At 43.5% G+C, this 19,460-nt stretch overlaps 2 protein-coding genes across 2 annotated transcripts; one reads left to right on the forward strand and one right to left on the reverse strand.

Annotated features, from left to right (window-relative positions):
• Positions 1-411: 411 nt before the first annotated feature.
• Positions 412-9,438, reverse strand: prodhb (proline dehydrogenase (oxidase) 1b). Its single transcript, XM_056417895.1, is given in 7 exon segments — positions 412-665; positions 1,523-1,673; positions 1,802-1,966; positions 5,049-5,105; positions 6,334-6,480; positions 7,147-7,245; positions 9,124-9,438. Coding segments are annotated over 7 exon segments (1,125 nt in total). The 3' UTR covers positions 412-474.
• A 4,966-nt stretch (positions 9,439-14,404) lies between these two features.
• On the forward strand, positions 14,405-16,647 carry LOC130196049 (zona pellucida sperm-binding protein 3-like). Its single transcript, XM_056417896.1, has 9 exons — positions 14,405-14,776; positions 14,847-14,962; positions 15,035-15,138; positions 15,211-15,385; positions 15,753-15,870; positions 15,947-16,029; positions 16,109-16,254; positions 16,355-16,480; positions 16,625-16,647. Exons 1-9 carry the CDS (start codon positions 14,405-14,407, stop codon positions 16,645-16,647), a joined length of 1,263 nt encoding a protein of 420 aa, XP_056273871.1.
• The last annotated feature ends 2,813 nt before the right edge of the window (positions 16,648-19,460 follow it).

Consider the following 19,460-nt stretch of genomic DNA (forward strand, 5'->3'; position numbering starts at 1 on the left):
GGGGGATATTGATGTTTCCTTTACAGCCATTTAAATCAAGACTGTTATTTTATTGTTGTTGTCCCTCAGCCGAGACGAATGGGGTGATAAAGCGAGACGCCGCCCCGCTCTGGTTGACATGTTAGGGAGTCCTCTCGGAGCCGTAAAGACGCCCGCTTGATGGATGCCAGAGCGCTGTGGACAACGGGGGGAGACAAACATGAGGAATGCGTACGGATGCAGAGGCGGATAAGGAAAATGAATGGAGAGGACACGGGGTAGTACACAAAAGAAAAGATGGTGGGGTGGGAGAAAGGAGAAACACGAGAGTCCATCAGCGTGAAGGCTCCGGGACGAGGTGGAGCAGGAGATGTACGTCCAGGGGAGCGAGAGACAGAACAGACAGCGGCCGTCACCAGGGGAGACGAGGTCAAATAAATAAAATAAAACCTAAGAATCGGACGCGTTGACACACACACTCCGTCTCCTCTCTCTTCAGAGCGCCGGCCTGTGGAGGAGCTCCCCGGAGGCGAGTCTGCGTTTCAGCTCCGCCCACAGCAGCTGCCTCTCCTTCACGGCCCTCTTCATGAAGCCTCGGTTCTCCTGGGCTCTCCGAGGCAGGTAGGGCATCACCTCGCTCACCGGCCCATAGGGAACGTACTTGTAGACGGGGAAGCCGGCCTGGCCTGCGGATGGAGGGAGGGAAGAAGAAGAGAGAAGAAAAAAAAGAGGTATGACGTGAATGAAGATGGTGAGATATTTAGAAAATGCCTCTATTTCAGTTTTTTCGGATTGACTGGTGACATCATCAGAGAGCACGTCCCCGCTGGGCGCCATCTCAACGGGCTTCCCCTTCGTCGGAAACGATCGGCCGCCGCCGCAATCCTTCTAATTAGGCGGGTTTGCGGGCACCCTCGCTTTGCTGCATTTGGATGCGGGGCGGTGCCGGCCGCCGGTCCGGCTCCTCTCACGCTGTGATGGTTCTGAGTCGTTGAGATGAATGTCCTTTCAACTAAATCCACAATGACTTTGCACAACACGACGAGATGCAAAGCAAAAGTCACGGCGACGTCAGAAAATATCCGAAAACGATGTCGTGAAAAAACAAAACAAAAACAAAAATCGATGAATAAATAGAATGTGGCAAAATAAAAAGGATCTCAACTCCAACTCGACTGCTTTGTGTCTGGAGACTCAAAGACGCAGCGCTGCCCTTTGAGAAAAATCTCAAAAGAAAAACACGCGTGTTCACATCAATACCGGTCAAGGCCGCTTCAACTCCACATCATGTTGAAAGACAACCACCCTCTTCCTCAAGACAGCTCGTCAATACCGAAGCATCTGGGTTCACGTGTCGACGGACTTCTTCTCCGTGTGCTCGGCTCCGCAGCGAGCAGGCGGCCTGTTGGGCTGTGGAGATGTGCAGCCGGACGACGGGTTTTAATAAAGGACACGTGGCTGAGAGTTACAGGCTATGGCTGACCTCAAAAAAAAAGGGCGGGAACACTGTTGCATTGTGTGTGTGTGTTTTTCCTCTCCTCACCCAGCGGGAAGCTGATCTGATCACACATGCCCAGGAGTTGACCGAAGTACACCTTGTTCTCTCTGGCGAAGAGACCGACCTCATTCATTCTGGGAGAGAGAGAGAGAGTGAGAGTGAGAGTGAGAGAGAGAGTTACACTAAACCGGAGCCTCTGGATTGAAGGACGGCTCCCTTGTAAAACGGACTGTGCCGTCCATTGCAGCGGGTTTGTGCCTCGAAGGGGGCCCGCTTTCATCCACACGGGGGAATCGGGGCACAAGTGTGCAAGACACATTCAACTTCAATTCCAGCGGTTGAAAAGAATCCAGCCTCTTACCTGTGGTACATTATATTGGTGGTCTCGTAATCGGGGTTTATCGGGTCCTCGTAACCAATGTCTTTGGCCCTCTCGCGCTCCTGGGACATGTAGGCCCCACGCACCAGCTTTGCAGCAAAGTGCCAACCCTGCCGACGGGCAGTGGTGTATAAAGTACCCAAAAGTCATACTTGAGTAAAAGTAAAGATACTTGATGTGAAAATTACTCAAGTAAAAGTAAAAGTCACCTATGAGAATACTACTTGAGTAAAAGTATTAAAGTATCTGATATTTTTTGTACTTAAGTATCAAAAGTAATTTTCTGATATTAAATGTACTTAAGTATTGAAAGTAAAAGTAAAAGTAAATGCTGTTAATAAAATAAACAAAGGGTCAGAATTGTGAGAATTATGAAGTTTATTTGTTTGGGTGCTGTGGCCGCCATGAACAAGGAGTATGAGCTAGGATGAACTTAGCAATATATGAATACTATGAAATTACTAAAATATAAAAACACGATTAACACAGAAAAAAGCAGAACCAAAAGTAACAACCAGAATCATCACTTGAAACTGAACAAATTCCTGTTCATCTTCAAAAGAAGTTGATTTTCAAAATGAACAGATGTCAGTGTCGCTCTTCTGGGGCTGAAGACGAGTCCTGCGATGCTGAAGAGCCGTTCACATGGTGCAGGTAGAGTGTGTCTAGCTTCACAGGCCCTGATGCAGGTAGAGTGTGTCTAGCTTCACAGGCCCTGATGGTGCAGGTAGAGTGTGTCTAGCTTCACAGGCCCTGGTGCAGGTAGAGTGTGTCTAGCTTCACAGACTCTGGTGTAGGTAGAGTGTGTCTAGCTTCACAGACCCTGGTGCAGGTAGAGTGTGTCTAGCTTCACAGGCCCTGGTGCAGGTAGAGTGTGTCTAGCTTCACAGGCCCTGATGGTGCAGGTAGAGTGTGTCTAGCTTCACAGGCCCTGATGGTGCAGGTAGAGTGTGTCTAGCTTCACAGGCCCTGGTGCAGGTAGAGTGTGTCTAGCTTCACAGGCCCTGATGGTGCAGGTAGAGTGTGTCTAGCTTCACAGGCCCTGGTGCAGGTAGAGTGTGTCTAGCTTCACAGGCCCTGGTGCAGGTAGAGTGAGTCTAGCTTCACAGGCCCTGATGGTGCAGGTAGAGTGTGTCTAGCTTCACAGGCCCTGATGGTGCAGGTAGAGTGTGTCTAGCTTCACAGGCCCTGATGCAGGTAGAGTGTGTCTAGCTTCACAGGCCCTGATGGTGCAGGTAGAGTGTGTCTAGCTTCACAGGCCCTGGTGCAGGTAGAGTGTGTCTAGCTTCACAGGCCCTGGTGCAGGTAGAGTGAGTCTAGCTTCACAGGCCCTGATGCAGGTAGAGTGTGTCTAGCTTCACAGGCCCTGATGCAGGTAGAGTGTGTCTAGCTTCACAGGCCCTGATGCAGGTAGAGTGTGTCTAGCTTCACAGGCCCTGATGCAGGTAGAGTGTGTCTAGCTTCACAGGCCCTGATGGTGCAGGTAGAGTGTGTCTAGCTTCACAGGCCCTGATGCAGGTAGAGTGTGTCTAGCTTCACAGGCCCTGATGGTGCAGGTAGAGTGTGTCTAGCTTCACAGGCCCTGATGCAGGTAGAGTGTGTCTAGCTTCACAGGCCCTGGTGCAGGTAGAGGTGTGTCTAGCTTCACAGGCCCTGGTGCAGGTAGAGTGTGTCTAGCTTCACAGACCCTGGTGCAGGTAGAGTGTGTCTAGCTTCACAGGCCCTGATGCAGGTAGAGTGTGTCTAGCTTCACAGGCCCTGATGGTGCAGGTAGAGTGTGTCTAGCTTCACAGACAGCAGCACACAGTTGGGAAGCATTTCAGCAAGTCAACGTGATCCACGTCTCCATCCAGCTGTTTGCTGCTTCATGCGCTTGAGATGACGAAGAAGAAGTCCTCTTCATCAGATGAACTGGACCTGGTGGCATCACCTAGCTGCAGGGAGGGTTCTTCCATGTGCTTTTTGATTTGTCCATTCCTGAAATAAAGTGAGAGTATTACAGACATGATAGAATTAATAACACTTCCTAACATGTCATGATCCCAACCTAAAGTTTAGTACAACATAGTTTGTTTTAATTTGAGGTTTATACATTTAGTTTCATGCACTGTCCGTGCATCCAGAGTTGATTTGTGAATATGTACTTGTATCTCTGTAGTTAAACACAACAACATTCCCAAATCAATATCGTCGCCATTACTGGACCGTCACTCTTATAATAATACAAATAATGATAATAATGCTGTAATGATTAGCATTATATTATAGCTAAGACGACTCAAATCAACAAATTCTCACAACTGTCAACACTTCTTCAGCTCATTAACTCGCTAGAGATCCGTCTGCTGCACTCACGCTAATTGTCTCATTTAATTGACGATAGCTAGCGAACGTTAGCTTAACGTACAACATGCGGGGGACAATCAGACACCTGCCTCCCCCCCCTCCTGCCAAAGATATAACTTACTCCAATCCTGAGGACAACACTGCTAGATATCTTAACAGGTTTATGATGACTAAACATTAACGTTGCGGCTCATGGGATTAATCTTAATTCACCTCAATGTGTTTCCTGAGGTTGGTGAGTTGTTGAAGGCCAATATCTCCGTAGCTTTTGGTAGTCATAAGAGGCACTTCATCCGGTAGGAAGAAACTTTTACTCCGACAAAAGAAAAGAGTTCGCCCAAATATGGCCACGGACGTTGATCTTGGTCCCCGTGGTTCGAGTAGCTTCCATTGCTGCTCCACATGAAATGAGTCGTATCTGTAGCCGCTCGCTCGCTAGCATCCTGGGCATCACTGGGAAGAGAAAACACGCGGCAAGGACCACTGATCCCCAACCTGGTGCTCGTGCTGCGTTCAGGTGCGCTGCGGTGTGTTCCACAACAGTCCCCGATGTGCTGCGTTCAGGTGCGCTGCGGTGTGTTCCACAACAGTCCCCGATGTGCTGCGTTCAGGTGCGCTGCGGTGTGTTCCACAACAGTCCCCGATGTTTCTCATGATTATTTTTTTCCGTAGTAACGAGTAACGATACTGTTTCAGGGGAAATGTATCGGAGTAAAAGTACAAGTTTTCATTGCAAAATGTAGTGAAGTAAAAGTAAAAGTAAACAGAAATATAAGTAGTAAAATAAAGTACAGATACCCAAAAAAACGACTTAAGTAAAGTAACAAAGTATTTCTCCTTCGTTACTATACACCACTGCCGACGGGACAGTTCCACGTCCACGGAGACGTTGTCGTAGGCGTCCTGCAGAGCGAAGAGGAGCTTCACACCTTCACTCAAAATTAAGTCTTTCAAGTTTAGATACAAACGTATAACCGCCAACGTTATTCACACGGCAGCGCCGGCTCGCCAAGACAGAGGTCGGAGTCAAGGACGGAGCCGACTCGAGCACAGCGGTGTTTTGAGTCGGTTCCTTTTTTAGAAATAAAAGGTTCATTGCTTACAGGATGTTCAACCTTTTGTTTCATGTCCGACACACGTAGCACTTGACTGGTGGGAAATATTGACTCTGGAGTCGATGTTTTAAGTCTTCCTGTTTGTAAAGCGTCAGTGAACTATTTGTCATGACGTCGAGCAACCAGACAACATGGCCGCCGCCCACGGGAAAACACAAAGAAAATATGGGGCTCAACGCCATTTTCCTTACCTGTCGAAACGGCGTTGCGCTCGCCTCTACTCGAGAACTTGCTCAAATTATGGAATTATTGGCAACAAAGCAGTGGAGTTAGTAGAGCGACAATAAAGCAACAATTAGTTTGTGTGTGTGTGTTATCTTTAGCTCACACCGTACGGTGTAACACCCGGTTAGTTCCAAGTGTTTCCTGATTGTTCATTCCTTACAGCTGTGATTACCCCTCAGATAAATACTCCCCGCTTCTACGTGTCAGTTGCCAGATTGTGTTTTTAACCTTTGTGTATGCATTGTATAATAATATAATACATTCCCTTATATAGTATAGGAGATGTATGAGGCGGGTGGGCGTCGCCAACGGTGGGAGGGGGGTAAATTAACAGTATTTATGTGTGTGTATGTATGAGGGTATGCAGGTATGTGCATATATATGTAAATATGTGCAGGTTTTTGTATGTCTACCCGTATTTATATATATATATATTATTTATTTTTTACCTTGTATACGTACAATGTGTACATCTTTTCTTTTGCATGTGCGTATCTCGAAAACCAATAAATATTTGATCACAAAAAAAGAAAAACGTTGTGTATGCATCGCCCATGTTGTCTTTTTCTCACGACGGCCTCCTTGACCGTAACTGTACCGTACGAACGTTTGATAAAATAATAATAACATTTTTTAATGGGTGTTAATCTCACATGCCCTTTCTCGTGGTAATCTCTTTTACGCATCGATATTCAAAGTTACGGCTCCTCCATAAGAAGATTTAGAACTGTGCCGACGCATCATTTACACATGTAAACATGTTGTTGTTGTTGTTGTTCCCAGTTCCTGACCTGCAGATAACATTGGTAGGTGTTGAAGATGACGGGCTTGTCTTTGTTGTAGAGCCTTTGCATCTCCAACGCCAGTCTGCTGATGGCCGGCTGGAAGTAGGTTTGCTCTGCATCCACCATCAGGCGAACGCCATTCTCAATGGCATGCTGGGAAAAAAAGAAGATGTATTTAGTATTAAGTAGTTTTATTAACGAAGGAATATTTTATTGAATGACTGATTGCGAACTCTGTGTGTACAGCTACATCGTGTTGTCGCTGCAGGGTTCATGCACGTGTTGACCAATGGGAGGCCAGGACTTTAAACCAAACGTCCATGACCAAATATATTGTGAGATCTCGGTGAATAAAAGAAAAAGTGAGAGAATGTAATATTTAAACTGACAATTAGAATTCCAAAGCATACAGTTTAACCTTAAATAATACAAGAGACAATAGTTTGATTAAAAGAATAAACATGCATGTATTTTCAGTTACGTTGCGTTCAATTGCAGCGAGTATGAAAGAGCGTATGCCGGCTTATATTTAGAGCGTCTTTTTTTTCTTTTCTTTTTTTAAAGCACGTTAATAATTTAAATCTCAGCGTAACTACACAAATGAATGCCCATGACTTCTCCAAAACTTTTTGGATTTTTTTTTTTAGGACTTTTCCAGGCCTGGAAATAACAGTTTACAAATTCCAAGACTTTTCCAGGTTTTCTGTAGGAACCCTGTCACGGTCCCTGTCACGGTTCCTGTGTACGTGGCTTTTTGTAACGTAGAACCCCAAAACACACTTGCAATATCTCATTTTAAAAAATGTCATACTCCATCTCTTTCTCCTCGGCCTCCTCCTGGCTGAGGTCTTCCTCCACGCTGTAGTCCAGGACGGAGCCAACGCCGAAGGCCTGGTTCTTCTGGATCAGCGGCATTATCTGAGCAGAAAAGGGAGAAAACTTTTGTAAAAAAATATATGTAATGTGCTAATATTTTAGTCTACATGTCGTTAAATGTGATTAGTTTATGTGAATCATTCAGGAAAGACGCGCGTCACTAAAACGGCTGTAAATCTGAGTTTCGGCAGATTTACATTTCGACTATTTAACATTCTGCGTCGCTACTCGCTTTCAGAAGCCACAGCCGAGCGCTCCATTGATCACATGTGGAGCGTCGAAGGAATGAACACGCAGTGCTGCGAGTCAATTAGTGTCTATGTGCACAAGAAAAGAAAAAAAGCAATGTATCACACACATTGGGTACGGAAAGTATTCAGACCCCTTTAAATTGACTCTTTGTTTCATTACAGCCATTTGCTCAAATCAAAAAAGTTTATTTTATTTCTCATTAATGTACACTCGTCACCCCATCTTGACAGAATAAAACAGAAATGTTTGCTAATTTATAAAAAAGAAATACTGAAATATCACATGGTCTGTATTATATAAACACACTACCGGTTTTAGAACACCTCAATTCCTTTAAAGGAAAGACCAACACTTTTAAGAGTTATAATGGTCCATCTTCCTTTCTTAATTGCATTTTTCTTGCCATTATAAGAGCAATATGCTACTTCTTGCAGTGCAATACTGTCCATATAAAGCTTAAGAGGGTGTAGTAACAGTCTGTTCCCACACTGCTTTGTACAGACAGTAATCAACTAAAGTTAAGACACCTGTAGGAATTGTTAGCATCAACTTTCAAGACTTAATTTACTTCCAGGACAGCTGCAAGTCGTGAACCCTTAATTACTTGTTCCCTGAAAAATACCTTTTTGTCTAACTTTGAAATGCACATGATTTTTATTATGCTTTCTCCCCGGAGTCCTTTTGACTTCACGTCTCATGCGGTCATCGGACCCTATGAGACGGCATAGATCCTATCTGCCTGATGGATCGTCGAGGTCTGGGTCGTGGAATTCCTGCTCCTGACTACGCCACTGTCCTGTTGAGACTCCGCCCACTGTTGAAACTCCGCCCACTCCTCCTCTCTACCGCCATCTGCCTGATGGATCGTGGAGGTCTCCATCGTGGAATATGCCTACTATGAACTATTCATACACTCTGTCACATTCATTGAATGTGTTTTAACTCTAAATCTGTCCTTCTGTACACATTACATCTATTGCACCTGTCCATCCTGGAGAGGGATCCTCCTCTGTTGCTCTCCTGAAGGTTTCTTCCCCTTTTTTCCCCCTGAAGGGTTATTTGGGAGTTTTTCCTGGTCCGATGTGAGGTTTTGGGGCAGGGATGTCAATGTGTACAGATTGTAAAGCACTCCGAGACAAATTTGTAATTTGTGAAATTGGGCTATACAAATAAACTGAATTGAATTGAATTAAACTTTTTAGTTTAACCTCTGGCAGTTTGCCACTGACCTTTGCACTATTTCAGGTTGTTCACTCAACTTAAATTTCAATAAAAACTGAGAAAATGGGGGTGTTCTAAAACTGTTGACCAGTAGTGTGTGTGTGTGTGTGTGTGTGTGTGTGTGTGTGTGTGTGTGTGTGTGTGTGTGTGTGTGTGTGTGTGTGTGTGTGTGTGTGTGTGCACACACATATATATATATCATGATAAAATGATCTGAGATCAGGCTTAATTTATGCAGAGATTTGTAGCAAAGTGGGCGTCGACGTGGAGCTCACAGTTAAGGTCTTAAGTTGGTAACCAAAAGTTCTGATTGTTCTTGAACGCAACGATAAACAGTGAACAATGCATCTGTGCACAAACCATTCAACACAAAACAATTGTTTAAAGTTGCACTCCGCACATGTAGTTAGTCACCATCTCATGCACGTGGTCAAATGGCCGAGTTACCTCTGTGTTCTTCTCAACCAGGATGTCATAGGAGCAGAGTTTGAAAACCACCAAACTTCTGAGCAGCTCTAGTGAGTCTTTGCTCTTATGTGCCCTCTGGGTCTGCTCGAAGTCTACGGAGAGGGCCCCGTCTTTCCCCGGCTGTCCGGGACGCGCCGCCCGTGCCGGGTCATGTTCAGCGGGGGTCGAGGACCGGAGTCTCCGGCTCAGGTACAGCCGCTTGAAGGGACGCTCCGCCGCCGCTGCTGCCGCCGCCCGAGCGAAAGCTAGTCCGGCTCCGGCGGTAATAAACATCAGCCTGGAGGTGGTCGACATCCACGGTGCGGCGAGGTCACGCGCGCGGACCGTCTGCCAGTGCGAGCTGCGCACGCGACCGATTAAACCGATAGGGCTCGAACACACCAGACGCGCCTCATAAACGCGTCGACCGCAAAACCATTGATTCCTCCCCTAAATGAAGCAAGCCTCGATACGCCCCCTCCATTACTCGACACACGCTTCGAAGCGTCGGCACATCTCGTAAAAACACTACTTGATATACATGGAGTTAGTTAGCTAGGGTGACCAGCCATCCTCTTTTCCCCGGACATGTCCTCTTTTTGAGACATAAAAAATGCGTCCGGCAGGGATTCCAAAAACGTCCGGGATTTTGCTTCGTCGGATATTTGTGTTTCTCTGGGTCTTTCACAAACTTACAAGTTTTGGAAATGGTATCTCCCTTACGTTCCACCTTCTTGCGCGAGCTCTGACAGTAGAGAGAACAGTCATTGGTCGACCGATCTCAGTGTTGCCAGATATACGATAATTATCCTCCAAATACAACCATTTTGAGCCTTTGCTACGATACTTCACCATTTCCATACTGGCAACACTGAGCACCTTGCCGCCTCCACTAGTTGCATTGTTTACAGCACATGACATCTCTTTTATTTGTTAGCATTATTGCTTCAATATATGGACAAGACACATTAAAGAAGCGCTGGACTAAATGCCACAAAAAAGATTTGTTTTACATTTGCACTTTGCAGTTTTGTTAAAGTTCAATAAATAGATGTTCATATAGTCATTTGTATCATTTTCGTCATTTCATTTGTGACATTTGTATGCATTCACATGGTCATGGTGCGACATACACTAACCCCCCCCCCCGGCGACGAAGTGTCCTCTTTTTCACAAACTCAAATCTGGTCACCCTAAGTTAGCGGTTAATTTGAAGAATACAAATATAGCCGTTCATTAAAAAATAATGTCTAGGCTGTAGCTCTACCTCGACTTGCTGCAAAAGAAGAGATGTGGAATCGCAGTGCGGCCCGTTGCCAGTGCTCGGTGTGCCCGCCCGTGTGAGGTCTGTCACGTGGGTGTAAATCCTTAACCGTTCGCACGCGCTCCCAGGATGTGCTTCCAGGTTAGCTCGGCGCTGCGTTAGCCGCTAAATTAGCCATTGATGTTGCTTAAAGTCTCAGTCTCTCTGGTCTCCCTCCGCCTCATCCAGTCGGCGTTTGCTCGCTTCAGTTGTTTATTTTCTGTGAGTTGAAGCCCATTATCTCTCTGAAGTGTCCACTTCATTGACAAAGCTTCGTAGGCTAGCCTCGGATACCGATACAGATCTGATTGTGGTCTCGGGAAAAAGTCGCAAAAATAGCTCTCTCGCGCCCCCTTGAGTTAGAAAGCTAATACTTGTTTTCAATAATGACCGATTTCCTTGACATTTTGTATACGGGTTCACTAGGACCTGCTATACAAATAACATCATGGGGGACATCAAATGCGCCGATTTAGATTGTCCGCCATTTTGAATTTTAGAAAATAATATTTGTTTTACTTTTCTCCAAAACGCCAGGTCTGATTCGTACGAAAATTTCTGTGGTCCATTATTGGTTCAATGTCATCATAATTTGTGAAAATCTTGTTCATAACTTATTGCGTTCAGAGTATATCGACAATGGAACATTTAAGGGGTGTGGCCAAATATTTGAAGTCACACAACTTCAAAATTATTTGGCCTATCCTCACCAAACTACTAGCCTCTGTCCATATGGCATTCCTTAACCTACCCTGATTTTTTCATAATATTTGAACCCAGGGGGCGCTACAATCAAATCCTCAAAAATATGCCTTTTTCACGTTTTGAGTGGTTGTAAAACCGTTAACTCCTCCTAGAGTTTAAACCCGATTCCTTCCAAATTTGGCCAGTGTGGTCTTGATACCTTTGCCGTGAAAAATCTTTGAAAGATTTTCAAAATATTAAAGAATATGCGATTGGCGGACCGGCCAAGAAAAGCATTTTTTCATGAAAATGTACGTTGTTGTAACTTGGCCATACATTATGTAATCTGCTCCATATTTCTCATATGTCATGACATACTGACCCTGAAGAGATTCATCTGCACATTTTTTATTATGGTCAAAGCAGGAAGTTTCATGTTTTCTTCTTTTATACCCTGCTCCTCACAGATTATTCAGATCCCTCTCAAAATATTCCCGAATAGACCTAAGACCTTGATAATGTTTCCCTGTCAAGCTCGTAACGACACGTTGAAGATTGGGACCTCGGTATATCGGCAAAGTATGGTCCTTCGCCGTGAGCGAATAAACCAATGTCACTCGACTCCACATCATCAGAGCCAATCCAAACTGTGACTTTCTTTTTTTTTGCTCCGTCCCGATGTGCGCGCACACGCCAGCATCTGAGCTCTGCGGCGCGCGAGATGGCGAGACGAGAAGTGTTAACGCGACACGTAGAGACAGAAATGACATGCTGTTGTGGAGATACAATCAATAACAGACGGCTGTTTAGTTTAATAAAAGAACAAAGACGTCTTTAAGAAAAGGGACCTTAAATTACTTATGCTGTAATCTGGCGCTATAGAGAAATTTACAGGGTGGCGGGCGGAGATTTCAGGGGGGAGGGCCAATTTTTTTTAATGTCATGCGATCTACCAATACTACACCGCGATCGACTGGTAGATTGCGGTGATCGACTGGAGGATCGACTAGTAGATCGCGATCGACGTATTGAGCACCCCTGCTCTAAACCATACCGGAAGTGGGCCATTTTGATTTCTGTATGACACTTTTTTCATGCTTTAGTCTAGCCCATTCCTCCTAGGCACAAAATCGGATAGGCTTCAAATTTGGATAGTAATGTCATGAAACCTTCCTGATCATAGCATTCAAAAATAGTGTTGCTTCATGAAAGCCTGTTGCCGTAGCAGCGCACTCTTTGCCATGAAGGCAACGATGTTTTTGGGGGCTGAAAATGCTCAAAACACAAACCATCTTCCCACACACATTAAATGTCTTAAATGTAGTTCTATGATATGATTGTATTCCTTTGAAATCTTAGTTTGGCTCAATATCGCCCCTTAAAGAATTTCAACGAACCTTTGACAAATTTAGAAAAATCAGCCCTCGCAGTAGGTTTGAGATGGAATTTCCAAACTTCCTAGGCGTATTTAACACATGTTAACATAAAAGAAAGTATCTTGGGACCATGCTCTAAAGCAGCGATTCCCAAAGTGTGGGCTGGGGCCCACTGGTGGGCCGCGAAGGTACTGCAGGTGGGCCGCGCGAGGTCATTTACAAAAAATGAATTAAATGTTTTTAATTTTCAATTTGAAAAGTTTGAAATTAATATAAAAATATGTATTTGTTTGGTTCGTATCTGCTGTGTGTGTGTGTAGGTGTGTAGGTGTGTCACTCTCCACAAACCTATTTGTAACACTTTTGTATATATTGTGCAGGGAAGTAGGGAGTTTGATGACATTTTCTTTCTTTTTGTCATCTGTTTTTGTTAGATAGGGAGTTAGGGAAGAACGTAGTATATTGATTTTATTTTTTGTTTGCTTAGGTTAGTTAGTTTCCTTTTAAAAGTAAGAGGTGTTTTGTTTTTTGTATTTTGGCCTTGTCGGCTCCTGAAGCTGTTCTCCCAGCCCCAAATAAATACAAAAACAAACAAACGCAAAGTTGGATAGTGGTCTCGCTCTTTCCTATTGCGTCTAAGACCTGGTCGTAACATTAGGGTTGCAAATTTCTGTATTTTACTTAAAACGATTGATAATTGATAAGATACAAAACGTACATCTTTTTCTTAGTTTAAGTATTATTTGAATAATTCTAGCAGCACATTAGTTATGTGAAACATTAATTGATGAAGCACAAACAATTTAAACGAACAGATTAATAAAACAATAAGGCTCTCGCTCGAAACGCCTGTCGTTATTCAACAAAAGGCGCCGCCAAACAAAACAATGTCAAATGGGGCGCCCTCTTGTAGTATTAAAGTAAATATATATGAGCTCCGGAGAAAATGGTATACAAAACATACATTGTCGGTTAATACATTTTTAATCGGTTAAATTCTGAAGGTCATTTAATCATCCCTAGTTTATATTTTGATCAGAGTTGTGATTAAAGGCTTGGGTGGGCCGCAGAAGATTTTCAGATTTCAAATTGGGCCGTGGCATTCTTGAGTTTGGGAACCGCTGCTCTAAAGGATACAATGATGCACCTAAAAAAACAAGAGAAAGGAGCTCCAAGATTCTATCTGTAACCTTGATAACATCAGAGAAAAGCGGAAAATGCTTATTAAACAGCACATGAATGAATTAAAGTGAACATTGAAACCAAGTCCACCATCTCTGGAATATTTGGTTAAAGCAGAAATAGAGTTCATATGACTAAGTCAGCTCCAGGAGATGCAGAAGAAATCAATGCTGTGCAAGGAAACTCTCCTGTCAATAAAAAGACTCCAATCTACAGAGTGGAGCCCATATTGCAAGATGAAATACTTAAGCAATAAGATACGAGAGGCAGTGCTGTATTGCCAATAATCTCCTGTTCAAGTTCGTTGTCAAGCCCGAAGCTGAGGGATGGGAAAATCCAAATAACGAAATTATGAAGTTAATAGGGTTAATGTTTGAAATACATTTCTGTATTGTTTAGAAATTTTCGTTATACAGTTTTTACTGAGTGTAACACGTATTTAAATGTCTAATGAAAAAAAGCAATAAAGAGAATATGTCTGAACTGTTTTAACAGATTCAAATATGGAGGAATCCCCCTAAACTTTATCAGACTTTGTTATTGACTCTTTGAAGGTGTGAAAACAATTACAGGCTGATTAGTGGATGATTAGACTCAGGTGTTCAGGGCTGCTTTGATGAGGCTGATTGTCTGAATATAAAGTAAGACATGTTCACAACTCAGAGTATTGTGCTGCTTAGTGGGTCAGACAGGAAGACAGTTTACAGTCTGAATCAGTTTGCTGTTCTTCAGTGCTATGAATACCTCGTGTTTTGGGGTTCTTCTCCTGGTTGGACTGTGTTTCAGGTCATATTCTGCTTTTCCTCCCAAAGGTTACTCTCGGCATGCTTCAATTCAAAGTCCTCAGATCACAGGGAGCTCCCAACACACTCTGCAAGCAAAGGATCCATCTGAGGAACAAGAGCAGGTGAATACTGTCCGAGTGACCTGCCATCCAGACTCATTGGAGATTATTATCCAAGCTGACATGTTTGAAGTTGGAGCTCCTGTCAATGGTGATGAGTTACGGCTTGGAGTGGCGCACAATGACCACTGTAGAGCTACAATATTTTCAGGAGATGAGTACAGAATCCTTGTTAAACTCGTGGACTGCGGCACCAAACAAAAGGTAATTATTCATTTATTTCTATTAAATTATTTCAAACTATACTAGTTTTAAATGCAATTTCTCTCCACAGATGACTGAAGACGCACTGGTCTACACAAACCTGCTCGTATACTCTCCCGTGGCCTCTCCAGATGGGGTGGTTCGAATGGATGAGGCTGTAATTCCAATTGAATGTCATTACGAAAGGTTTGTCTCAAAGCTCATCTTTTGAAAACACTGTCACAACATTTTATTAAAAATGCCTTTTCTGTTTCTTAGGAAGTACAGTATGTCCAGTTCTTCCCTCATGCCCACCTGGATCCCCTTCATGTCTAAACAAGCTGCAGAGGAAACTTTGGAGTTTGACTTGAGCATTATGACAAGTATGTTTCCTGTTTTCTAATGTTTTGATTTATTTCCCATCACTATTTGTATATATATTTATTTTTGTTCAGATGACTGGCTTCATCGAAGAGGCTCTAATGTGTTTTACCTCGGCGAGCCCATCGGCATCGAAGCCTCAGTCCGAGTTGGACATCACACGGGGCTCCGAGTGTTTGTGAGCAGCTGTGTGGCGACACTTTCCCCAGATGTATCCTCTGAGCCGAGATACGTCTTTGTTGAAAATGGGTAAGCGCTTGGAAGATTACTGCATTGTGTGAAGCCTTTTATGGCTCCAGAGCCTCATGGTAGTCTATGTTGGTTAAATCTGAAGGCTATTATTTCGAAAATAAATGTTGGTATATAAGGGACATTTAGCCACTACTGTCCATCCTGGAGAGAATCCTCCTCTGTTGCTCTCCTCAAGGTTTCTTCCCTTTTTTTCCCCCTGAAGGGTTATTTGGGAGTTTTTCCTGATCCGATGCAAGGTTTTGGGGCAGGGATGTCTATGTGTACAGATTGTAAAGCACTCCGAGACTAATTTGTGAAATTGGGCCATACAAATAAACTGACTTGAATACTGGAAAACTGACTAAATTCTCCCTTCTCTTCACAGGTGCCTGGTTGATTCTGAGCTTCCAGGTTCTAGGTCTAGCTTCTTATCCAGGACACAGGATGACGAGCTCCACTTGACCATTGATGCCTTTAAATTTCAAAATGAGGACAGGGAAGAAGTGAGGCTCTACTTTAACGTGCTCTAGTTATTAGTAATGTAGATTGTGTTCCTACATTTACCTTTTCCTCACACAGCTCTACATCACATGTCACCTGAATGCTGTACCAGTAAATGATGCAGAGGCACCAAATAAGGCATGCAGTTTTGTAAATGGAAGGTAAGAGATCAGCCCGACATGTGAATCGTAGAAAAATACAGAGTAAATGAGGGTGTGTGAATATTTCATTGCTTTTCAGATGGAGGTCAGCTGATGGGAATGACTATCTATGTGGCTCTTGTCAAAGTCACGAAAAGCCGAGCAACCCTGGCAAGTTTGGTTCTCGTCGGTTTGAGAAGCCACAAGAACCTGAACTGTTTTGGAGTGGACAGGAAACCAATACAGGTTGGGTTGCTTATAGGAACGTGTATGATGATGGGGGGGGATGATGTAATGTCATGCCATGCCATGCTTCACACATGGTTTTTGACTTGTAATTCTTTAGTGTGGGAAAAGGCGGCACGAGTGGGTCCGATGATTGTCTTGCCAGACAAGCAGAACAGTGGGCCAGTACCTGTGGCGGCTCTTCCTCCTGGTCTGAATAGAATCAGCAGACCTTCAATGTTTGGCAATAGGAATTAATGACAAAGTTGGTGAGTTAACTTTGTTTGGCCCATATGTTAAAAATAGTCAAGCACTCAAAATGGTTATTCTGTCAAATAAACTGGATTTCTATTCTAGCTGAGGAGAGACTGCTTCTTGGTTCATAATCTACACAAATGGAGAACCGGTGGATGAAAACCCCATGTCAACCCTCAACTGTTCAGTTTACTGTGAATATGACCAACATGTCAACTGCAACCAAAAATGCCTTTTCAGATACAAATGACTCCAAAGTATAATAAACGATTGCTTTTTAAATGTATTCGTGTTTGTTGTTGATGCATAGTTTGCCTGTAATGCACAAAGAGAACTGGACTGGATTTGTAACCAGCTAAATACCCTTTTTAGTTAAAAAGGTTTAACCCTCCTGTTATGCTTGTTTCTTGCATACAGCCATGATGTTCCTGGGTCAATTTGACCCGGTTAATGTTGAATCACCCAAAAGTGGTCAGAAACCAAAAAATCCTGAACTATAGTTTATACCTCATCACCATGTCATTACAAACAAATCAGTGTTTAGTGGAATTTAGTTATTCACCCCTTCATAGATCAGAGTTCAATCAGGAGAACTCGCTCGTTTTAATGAGAAATGCATGTTCAAACTTTTTAGGTACATTGAAAAAATCTAAATTGCATTCGTCTACAATAACATATATTTCCTAAATTTAAATTGCATTTTGTAAGTTTTTATTTTTAAATGGGGTGATGTAGATAAGAGATGAGGCGCCTGTCATATTTGGGGTCATAATGACCCGCTCACTCAAAATCAAGCCAAATGAGTCAAAGGATTTGTATTGAAAGTAAACTTTAGTTATGTTTATTTATCGTGTAAAGATGCATATATAATAAAGGATGACCAAAGGCCAGCACAGTCATCCTCTTGGTGCAGTTGTATTTATCTGCAGAGTGTAATGTTGTACTTCTCAGCAACCTTTTGTATGGTTGGCCCCTCCCCTTATAAATGTGGGTGGACTTTTCCCGCAGGGAAAAATCAAGGTTCCCGTCAAAATAGTATCTATTTCTCTCACAGGTGGGGTTGTTGGAGTGTGCGTCTGAGTTTGGGATGAAATGGGGTGTGTCTCTCCCAGTCAATTAGAAGTACTATATTTATTAGAGACACCCACATGAAATAAACCCTTACATTAGTGTTGCATGTCCAATAAAGGTGTATTTAGGGAGAATGTTAGATGAGGAACATTGTTTGGTCTGGAAAGTGCTTCTCATATGTGGTGATGGGCACATATCAGGATAGAGATGGTTCCCATAACAAACACCTGATTCTTTTGTTTGAAGTCTGAAATGTGTAGAACTTTATACATGGGGCTTTGAACAGGGGGGTGTGAGTGTATGTGTGGGGGTGTGTTGGTGTGTGTGTGTGTGTGTTGAAACCTGTGTGAGGGAGTCAGAAAGACTGTCCCACATTTACAAAGAAAGAAATAGTCTAAACGTGACACTTCTGACCACTTGTAGCCTCCACTTTCACAGCCGGGTCAAATTGACCCTGAACATCAACTCTGTTATATAAACCTACAGGGGGGGGGGTTGCAAATACATGATATTTTTAGTGTATTTCTTTTAACGTTGATTACACTAAATAAGGTAAGCAGAAGACGTTTTATAGAGAAAAAGTACTAAGAAATATTTTTCCTAGATTTTCAAACTTTGAAACTGGTCAATTTGACCCGCTACATAACAGGAGGGTTGAACAGTACTACAAACCTTGTATGTCTAAAATCAGTGGCAACAAAGGATCAGGCAAGCGGCCGAGACCTACAAGACTTGTTTTCCAGAGGAGGATTCCATCAGACCAAGTGGATGAACAACAGCTGGACAGCCTTGCTTTCCATCCCTGACATAGAAAGAGATGATGAAGTAAAAGACCTAGACTTCAGACACAACAGTGACAACACACTTCCCATGGAACGTGCCCTTGGAGTTCAGTGGTGCACAGAGACTGACAACTTCAAGTTCCAGATAAATGTGCAAGACAAGCCTGTGACTAGAAGAGGAATCCTGTCCACTGTCAGTTCTATTTACGACCCTCTTGGGTTTCTGGCGTTGCTTATGATGCCAGCGAAGCTCATCTTGGGAGACCTGTGCAAAAGAAGCATGGCTGTGACAAAGAGAAGGAAAATGGACTTTGAGGTATTAGCAGGACTTAGCATACCCAGATGCATCAAGCCAGAAAGATTTAGAACCCCACAGTCGGTACCGCTGCACCTTGTTGCTGATGCTGGTGAGGATGGTTGTGACACTGCCTCCTATAATGTGTTAACCAACATGGAGAACAACAAACACTGTTCCCTTCTAATGGGAAAATCAAGAGTGACACCACTGAAACATGTCACAAAACCAAGACTGGAACTAACAGCAGCTGTCGAAATGGAACTTCAGGTTCCATTATGGGAATCAGTTTTTTGGACTGACAGCACTACGGTGCTTAGGTACCTTTTAAGTGAAAACGCTTGCTTCAAAACCTTCGTATCAAACAGAGTTCCCACAATAAGGGAGCATTCTCAGCCTATACAATGGCGTTATGTCAACTCTGCAGTAAATCCCGCTGACCAGGCTTCTCAAGGGTTGAAAGCTGAGAAGTTCATCCAGAGCAAGACGTGGTGGAGACAAGGTCCTGCATTTTTGCTGAAACCACAAAGTGAACGGCCAGAGCAACTGGATCAAGAGGATTCAGAAACAGAAGAAGACGCAGAAATCAAGACATGTGTAACAGCCCAAAGGCTAGTCTAGAACCAGTTAACAAGCTCATCACTTACTTCTCGGGGTGGCTACCATTAAAAGAGGCAGTGGCTTGGTTCAGACTAAATCGTACCGGATGTCGGCCATTTTGACTTTTGTGTGGTTTTGACCTCCATTTTTCACGCTTTAAAATAACAATCTGCTCCTCGGTAAATCTTTGGATGGACTTTAATTTCGCCCATACAATCTAAACA

Source organism: Pseudoliparis swirei, chromosome 7, assembly GCF_029220125.1.
Source record: "Pseudoliparis swirei isolate HS2019 ecotype Mariana Trench chromosome 7, NWPU_hadal_v1, whole genome shotgun sequence".
Lineage (NCBI taxonomy): Eukaryota > Metazoa > Chordata > Actinopteri > Perciformes > Liparidae > Pseudoliparis > Pseudoliparis swirei.

Bases quoted from the DNA above. Each gene is read 5' to 3' on its own strand.
- LOC130196049 (XM_056417896.1), top strand. From the start codon at position 14,405: ATGAATACCTCGTGTTTTGGGGTTCTTCTCCTGGTTGGACTGTGTTTC. The intron at 15,139-15,210 runs GTATGTTTCCTG...ATTTTTGTTCAG, and splicing joins TGACTTGAGCATTATGACAA to ATGACTGGCTTCATCGAAGA. The intron at 15,386-15,752 runs GTAAGCGCTTGG...TTCTCTTCACAG, and splicing joins TACGTCTTTGTTGAAAATGG to GTGCCTGGTTGATTCTGAGC.